The sequence below is a fragment of the Oreochromis aureus genome, linkage group 12, assembly GCF_013358895.1.
Source record: "Oreochromis aureus strain Israel breed Guangdong linkage group 12, ZZ_aureus, whole genome shotgun sequence".
NCBI lineage: Eukaryota > Metazoa > Chordata > Actinopteri > Cichliformes > Cichlidae > Oreochromis > Oreochromis aureus.
This window is the reverse complement of record NC_052953.1, coordinates 31,746,339-31,754,945: the sequence shown is the minus strand read 5'-3', so window position 1 is coordinate 31,754,945 and position 8,607 is coordinate 31,746,339. Positions and strand designations below refer to the sequence as shown.

The window sequence follows — 8,607 nt, the reverse complement described above, 5'->3', positions numbered from 1 at the left end:
CAACTTAGCTTCCATATTTTTTAGCATCTAAAGGCAAATAATCCTAATTATATTCACACGGGTGTATACAAACTTTTTTCCCAGGCCTGACAGAACCTGTTCTGATTCGTTTGGATGTGGATTCAAAGGTCAGTGATCAGATGAAGGTAAAAAGGCAAACGCTCTAAAGACACTCGGCTAGTGGACAAATTCAGCAAGCAGAGAGAGGACCGAGCTGCAGAAAGCAGGCTGCAGCAGCCAATCAACCCCACCACTACTGCTGACTGTGACATCACAGAAAAGGAGGAGAGTGATCTAAATGTAAGCATGGGTGAAGTATTGTTTCTTTCTTTCCTCCCTGGTTCGTTGTAGTTGCAGGTTCAGATCAGTTTCATAAAGGATTAAGCACACACATTGAACTCCAGGAAATCATAAATCAAAATATGGATATTACCTGTCCACAGATTCATGGTGACGTAACTGCTCTTTTAACTGTTTGGTGACTTCGATTTGTTTTGTGATTGTAGAAATGGTTTACATGAGCTTTTAGCTGAGATTCAGAGGTTTCTGCAGCACTTATATTTCTGACCTCTTGTTATAACCGATTAAATGCGATCTCCTCCCTTTTGCCCCCATTTTTGATGGTGTGGGTGCAAATGATCAGGCATGACGTTCTCATAATAAATGAGATAAGATACTGCAAATAATTATTTCTGCATTTGTGATTGAAATGAATTGAAAATGTGTATCCAATGATACAGTTTTAAAGATTTGGCCTAAATAATTTCTTGAGTGAATGAGCCTAAACATGATGACCTAATCAGTGACACCGTGTCACCTGTGACACACACACACACACACACACACACACGCACGTATGACTTTGGCGGTTTGAGCTGAAACAATTTCAGTGTTTCAAACCATGTTCCAGGGTTTTTCCTTCACCATTTATGAGGTTTCAAGAAGAAAATAAGCGACAGATATGAATGTTTTTGAAAAATTCTGTAAAGATTAGACGAAAAATACTCAAAAGATAAATTCAATTGGTTTATTATAAACAAGCAAGTCAAAAAAAGTTAAACAAGTAAATAATGAAACAAGGTAAAATGAAGTAAGAAGAAAAATGTTAAACAAGTAAATAATGAAACAAGGTAAAATGAAGTAAGAACAAAAATGTTAAACAAGTAACTAATGAAACAAGGTAAAATGAAGTAAGAACAAAAATGTTAAGTAACTAATGAAACAAGGTAAAATGAAGTAAGAACAAAAATGTTAAACTAGTAAATAATGAAACAAGGTAAAAGAGAGAAAACCCCAACAATCCCCTCTGAGCAAGCACTGGGCGACAGTGGGGAGGAAAAACTGCCTTTAAACGGGCAGAAACCTCCGGCAGAACCAGGCTCAGGAGGGGACAGTCAACTGCCGGGACTGGTTGGGGGGAAGGACAGAGGTGGAGCAAGACGAGGCTACATCAGGTGAAGCAGTAGAGTCCCTCCTCCAGGGCAAGCGGAAGCATTTTTTCTTCTTTTTCATGGACTTTTCCACAAGCGCCTTTTTCTCCAGGATGAGGGTTCTCAACTGATCGATTGTTTCTGCGTTTTGCTTGTCAAGTTTCTTGCATGTTTGCTCCACCTCATCTAATGTTGCTTGTTTTCTTCTTCAGCTTTTCTTTGAGTTCTTTGGATGTTGCCTCCTGCATTAGTTTGTCCTTGTGCATGTCTGCATTTCTCTCTTGTACTTCTTTGTACATGTCTTCTAACTCCTCATTTCTTCTGTGGATGTCTTGGAGAGTACGCTGCAGGTCGTCATGTATTTTGTCTTGGTGTTGCTTTTGCGCCTGCATTTCAGTGTGTTTGCGCTTCAAGTTGTTGTATTCCAACAATATCCCCTTAGTGAGCTCTGAGTTGTTTCTTGCCATGTGATCGATCCTTTTCTGCATCTGTGAGCATCTTTTGTCCAGTTTTTCCTTTTCCCCTTCTAGTTCACTTGTTTTGTTCTTCAGTTCATTACAAAACTGTTGCAGTTTTAGATTTTTACTCTCAAAGTCTTTGACAATACGTTTCTCTTCTTTCAATGTTTCTTGCTGTTGCACTTTCTCTTGAAGAAGGACTTTATTTTGGCGCACTGTTTCATCCAACTTTTCTTTCAGCAATCTGTAGTTTTCCTCCGTGACTTTGAGTTTGTGCTGCAAGTCTATTTGCTTTGTCTCCTGTTCTTCCTTCTGTTGGAGGATTTCTTTATTTTTTTTCACAGCTTCATCAAACTTTGTTTGGAGCAGCTGATTCATTTGGTCCATATATTGGAGATCCCATTCTGTCTTCTCAACAGTAGCTTTGCTGTCTTGAAGCTGGTTGGACATCTCCTTTAGTTCCGCCGCCTTCTGCTTGTTTTCTTTAATCAAGAAGACGATCTGCTCTCGGGCTTGTCCAAACCTGATTCCCCAGCCCTCATTAATAATTTCTATGTCGGGCTGGCGTTGTTGTCTTTCCTCCAGGTTTTTATTTTGCGCTTCCATCTGTCTACACTTCTCCTCCAGTTGAAGTTTCTCTTCTTCAATTTTTGAATTTTATTCTGGAGGTGGTAGTTTTCCTTCCTACTGTCATGTAATGCCCTTTGGATGAATAAGAGGTCATTTGGGGAAATTGGCCGGCCACGCCAGGAAGGAGAAGCGGCGTGTTCATTTTGTTTTGGTTGGTGTCTTGTTGGATACATGTTGAAGGTTGTACACAACGACTCTGAAAAGCTTTCCAAAACTTTCTGTGGTGAACGTTTGAAGGCTGCAAACACAAATGCTGCGAAGAAACGAACTAAGAATAGCTGTGTCTCACCCCTATTTATGGAAAAAAACTTCAAAGGATTAAAGGTTCTTAAAGGCGACCTTGTGACATCATCACTCCGTGAGCCAATGAGATTGTCGTGTGAAATTTTGGAATGGGGATATTTTTTTTTAAACTGTTTTCAAATTTAACTTAATATTTAACTGTTTCTTAAATGACCTGTTTTGCTGATTAAGAAATTAATTGCCACGAACATACCTAATGTTATATAACAGACAACAGAAAAACAGACATTTTTCTGTTTTATTTAAAAAAAATTTAATTATCCTACTTTTTATAAGAGGGAACATTATTTAAAGAATATGTATTTAATTAAAAAACTCTCTATTCATCTAAAGGGTATAACAAAAAAGGTGAGCTTCCTGCTCGAAAATGAAATGACCAAAATAAATGGAGTATTTCTCTGCAATTACAAACTTTGTGTAAACAATCTTGGTTTCAAAATAAAGCTAACCCTTGTGAGATGTCATCAGAGGTGTAAATATTACTGCAGATGTTACTATGTCAAAGTCTCACAATTGTCTTATGTTTATTTATATAGGCAAGACCTACTTTTCACTTTTTTGCTTTGCTTTATGTTCTTAAGTGTATTAGTTCGCCAGCAGCATGAACATGTACTAGTGTCAATAATAATAGTACGGTGGATTAGAAACCTGCTCACAAGTTGAATAAACACCCAGGATTGTTTCATCATTTTCATTCAAAACCAATATTTGAGTCAAAAGAAAAGTTGTTTGTGCTGTCTGATGGAGATGAAGCAAAATAAAATGCAGTTTTGATGTAGCTGATGTTGTATACAAACTAGAAGAGGAAGATAGTAGGATCTCTGTATCATGTTTTGTCACTTTGTACCATGTAATTCTTTCCATTTCCACCAGGGGTGTTTTCAGAGGTGGTAGGTGGTAAAAAAGAAGAGGTCAGCAGGAAGATGGTGTAGAACGACCAAAGACCAAGAAAAAAGGCAGTCAGGCAAAGATGAAGAGTATTATATCCCTTACAGACCTAAAGACTTTGACTCTGAGAGAGGGTGAGGCATTAAACTGTTGCATCTGTTTCTTTAAAAATGTGAATGGCTTTGTGTTTTATGCTGTTTTGTCCTGTGTTACGCGTCGACAGGTTGAGTCTCGGTGGAGAGGGCAGTGCTTTTGAACAGCAGGCCTCTTCAGCTGTCCTTGATCTCATGGGAGATGAAGGCGATCGCCTTAACCAGCAGAAAAAAATGATGAAATGGTACAAATTTCCCTATGTTTGACTCAATATCCATAAAATGGTCATTTAAAACTATAATTTAAAGTCTTTTTCCCCTTTGTTTTATTAGGGACCGTAAGAAGAAGCGTTTTGTGAGAGAAACGGGAAAAGAAGACCAGAAGAAGAAGATCAAAACAGACAGCGGTCAGGTTATCAGTAACAAGAAGAACAGGAAGAACTTGTATCCTTCCAACAAAAAGCTTCTCTGTGTGCTGCTCTCAATGACCCTCTTCTCTACTCCTATGACAATGTTAAGCTGTACTGTGAAGATGTTGTATCACTTGACAACATGTCAGTTATGAGGAGTGGAAGAAAAATACAAGATTGATGATACAGGATCTGGATCAGACGGAGAAACAGGCGGAGGAGGCAGGAAGCCAGCAAGAGGTAGGACGGCATCAAAATGAATAGCACAAACACGTCTGCCTGTTAAATATAGACCATCAGCCACCATGTTTTAACTCAAGTCTAAAAGTAAATACTTAACGTCACTCTTCCAGCCTTGCAAGCTATAACCTCCAACCTCTTTGTTGTGTCGTGCCTCTCCCAGGTCGTGGCCGTGGCCGACGAGGTCCAAACGTACAGAGCTCCGGTGACCACAAAGCACGCTCGGAGCTGAAAACAAAGGATCAGATCTTGATGTGATCAGATCACATCAAGAAAAAGCAGAAGCACCAGTTCCTGCAGGGCGGGGGGATGAGCAAGCTCCACTCCAAGAACAAAAGTGGCTCGGAGAAGTGAAAAAGTCAGGTTTTGGAAGGGTGGCCATAAGAAAACAAGCTGAGGAAGAAGCTGTGAGGAGGACAGAGGGTTGATGGTGTGGAGGACATCACGAGGAAGTAAGCATCAGAATCACCTGAGAACATCACCAAAGATTTTCCTGGCGCTTTGTGTGACTGTAGATTAAGGAGACAATGATTTGTGCATCTTTACACTGCAGAAATGCACGTCACTTCTTCCTTGATGGCCTGCTGAACTCTGCGTTTGCCACAGAGTTATGTTTAATTATGATCCACTAACCTGGATTTACTACTTGTAAGCATGTTGGCAGTCTAATAAAAGTGTTTTGGAGTACTGAAATATGTCTTATCAAATTGGGAAAATACAGATATTAGGTGCTTAATTTCAAGATTCAAAATTCAAAGTGTTTATTGTCATGTGTCCAAAGAACAAAAAGGCATTTCTCTGTGCAATGAAATTCTTTCTTTGCTGTCCACACACAGATGCTGATTAATATGTACAATAGAAATACAACATATAAAATACAAATAGTACAAATAAATAAATGAAGACAAAAAAGAAGACAAAATATTGAAGTGTGAAACAGAGATGTGTGTAAAAGAGTAATGAGCTTAATATGCAGGATGACCTGATGTGCAAAAGTTATTATTACTGTTCAAAATAGGTCAGCTGTCCATGAGCCTGATAGCAGTGGGGAAGAAGGAGTTGTTGAGTCTGGATGTTCTGGATTACACTTCTGAACCTTCGTCTCATTGTGAACGGTCCGTGTTGGGTGTGTGTGGGGTCTTTGAGGATGGAGGCAGCTCTCCTCTGGACTCTGGACTTGACCAGCTGTGTGGTGTTCGGTGTCCAGGTGAGGTCCTCAGAGATGTAGACGCCCAGGTATCTAAAGCTGCTCACCCTCTCCACTTCAAGCCCCGGATAAACAGCGGTTGGTGAGGCCTCCTCTTCATCCTCGTGTCCACTATTATCTCCTTTGTCTTATCAGTGTTGAGGGTGAGGTTGTTGTCCTCACACCATGACACATCTCTCCTGTAAGCTGCTTTGTCCCTCCAGTGATGCGACCAATCACTGCAGCGTGTCCATGAACTTCAAAATGATGTTATCTTTGTTGGAGGTGACACAGTGTAGAGGATGGGACTGAGGACTTGTGGAACACCAGTGTTTGTAATAATGCTGGCTGAAGTCCTGTTGCCGATCCTGACGGACTGGGGCCTGCCAGTCAAAAGTCCAGTAGCCAGCCACAGAGTGTTGCCAGCTTGTGAGTGAGTTCGTAAGGGATGACTGTATTGAAGGTGGAGCTGTAATCAACAAAAAGTACTTTGATGTATAAGTCTTCGTTTCCAGATGGGAGGGGAATAGTGAAGGGCAGCAGCAATGGCGTCCAGTTAGTTAGGTGCTGTATAAAAACCACATTAAATTCTGTAAACCAATCAATCAATCAGTACACACACACACACACACACACACTTAAAAGTAAAATTGGGCTGGGCACACATGAGCCAGGTGAGGAAACACTATCACAGGGGAGCCGTCTGCACCGGGGCGGTCACAGACCGCAGCCTCCAGGCTGGGCACACAGCAGAGGAGGCAAAGAAGCCCCCAGCCAGGCTGAGAAGACCCACAGAGCCCCAGCAGCCACGGTCGATCACAGCCCCAGTGCAGAGAGCCCCTCCGAGGAAACACTGGAGATATGACCTAATAAGAATATATACAGGATAAAATGATAAAATAAATAAGAATGGGATACAGTATAAATATAAATAGAGTAAGAAGATAAAAATGAATAAGAATAAAATCAATAAATATTAGGTAAAACCTAAATTAATAATATAAATAGAATAACAGGATAGAATAAATAAGCATAAAATAAATAAACGTTAGGTAAAAGCTAAATTAAAAAGGTGGGTCTTGAGCCTGTTTTTAAAAACATGTACGTTCTCTGCGGCCCTGAGCTCCTCCGGCAGGCTGTTCCACAGACGAGGACCATACCACTGAAAAGCTGCCTCTCCGTGAGTATGTGTCCTGACTTTAGGACACTCAAAAGGCCAGTACCAGAGGACCTCAGGGTCCGCGAGGTTTCATATGGTAAAAGCAGATCTGAGAGATAAGAAGGCCCAAGACCATTAAGACATTTAAAACCAATAAAAGAACTTTAAAATCGATCCTGAAACACACGGGGAGCCAGTGCAGCGATTCTAAAACTGGTGTAATGTGGGCCCGCCCTCTGGTCTTCGACACACGAGCTGCAGAGTTTTGTAAAAGTTGTAAAGGTGAAATATTCTTTTGGGGAGACCAGAGAGCAGGGCATTACAGTAATCAATGCGACTGGTAATAAAAGCATGCATCAGCATCTCCGTGTTGGCCCGAGAGAGAAATAGGGCGGACTCTGGCTATATTTTTTAGATGATAAAATCCAATTTTGGTTACATGTTTAATATGTGGGATAAAACCAAGCTCAGAGTCAAAAAATAACACCCAGGTTTTTCACTTGTAGCGAAGGACATAGTGAAAATGCCTGTAATTTGAGACAAGAGTTTCTCTCTCTGAGCCTCAGGACCGATGATTAAAACTTCAGTTTTGTCCTGGTTAAGCTGTAAAAAGTTTTCTGCCATCCAAGATTTAATATCTAGAATACAGTTAAAAGGGCATCCATTGGTCTGGTGTCATCAGGAGACACGGAGATATACAGCTGAGTATCATCAGCGTAACTGTGGAAGTTCACTCCATGCTTCCTGATGACACTGCCAAGAGGGAGCATATACAAATTAAAAAGTACAGGGCCTAAAACCGACCCTTGAGGCACACCACATGTCATTTTATGGATCATAGAGGAGCATGTATCCATACTCACCATAAAAGTTCTGTCTGAGATAGGAAGTGAACCAGTTGTGTACAGCACCAGAGAGGCCCACCATGTGTTTCAGTCTGTTTAAAAGAATAGCGTGGTCTACTGTATCAAAGGCTGTGCTTAGATCCAGTAGCACCAGGACTGAGAGCTTTTGGCGTCCCAGTTACATCTAAGATCATTTAAAACCTTTAGGAGAGCGGTCTCTGTGCTGTGGTTCACCCTAAATCCAGACTGAAATATCTCCGGGATCTGTCTATCATTCAAAAAGTCATTAATCTGAGTAAAAACAAGTTTTTCCAAAATTTTACTTAAAAATGGTAAGTTGGATACAGGTCTGTAGTTATTAAAATCATTAAATCCAAATTGCTCTTCTTCAGAAGGGCCTCACCACCGCCGTTTTAAAGGCAGCAGGAAGACACCCGACTGAAGAGAGCAATTCATCATGTATAAAAGCTCAGCTTCAAGAAATCCATAAAGTGTTTTAAAAGTTTGGATCTAAAAGACATGTGGTGGGTCTCACTGTGGAGCTGCTCACCCTCTCCACATGTCCTATTCAAAATTATTTATCATTACCGCTGTCCAAGTGGTCTCATTTCAAAGTTCAAAGCGAGCATCGAACGGGCAAGAAAGGCGACTTTTAATTGACTTTGAATGTGTTGTGGTTATTGATATCAGATGGCTGGGTTGAGAAACTGGCTTAGAATTCCTCTTGCCTTCAGCATGGCCATGCCCCTCTGACTTCTGGCATCAACAAGGCATTTTTACCCAGGAAATGTTTATTTCGCTTTTTCTGTTTGGACTATTCTCTGTAAATTCCTGAGAAAAATCTGAGAAGATCAGGAGTGTCTGAAAACGTAAAATAGCCCATCTGTCACCAACAGCAATGCTGCCTTCAAAGTCACTTAAATCACCTTTTTTTTTTTTTTTTCTGGCGTGTGATTGACTGATTAG

General features: G+C 40.6%; 1 protein-coding gene across 1 annotated transcript; it reads left to right on the top strand.

Moving 5' to 3' along the window:
• The first annotated feature begins 3,728 nt into the window (after nt 1-3,728).
• On the top strand, nt 3,729-4,759 carry LOC120443164 (ATP-dependent RNA helicase DDX54-like). The gene is made up of 5 exons (XM_039621193.1): nt 3,729-3,843; nt 3,933-4,046; nt 4,135-4,245; nt 4,361-4,451; nt 4,615-4,759. Exons 2-5 carry the CDS (start codon nt 3,997-3,999, stop codon nt 4,681-4,683), a joined length of 321 nt encoding a protein of 106 aa, XP_039477127.1. The 5' UTR covers nt 3,729-3,843; nt 3,933-3,996; the 3' UTR covers nt 4,684-4,759.
• The last annotated feature ends 3,848 nt before the right edge of the window (nt 4,760-8,607 follow it).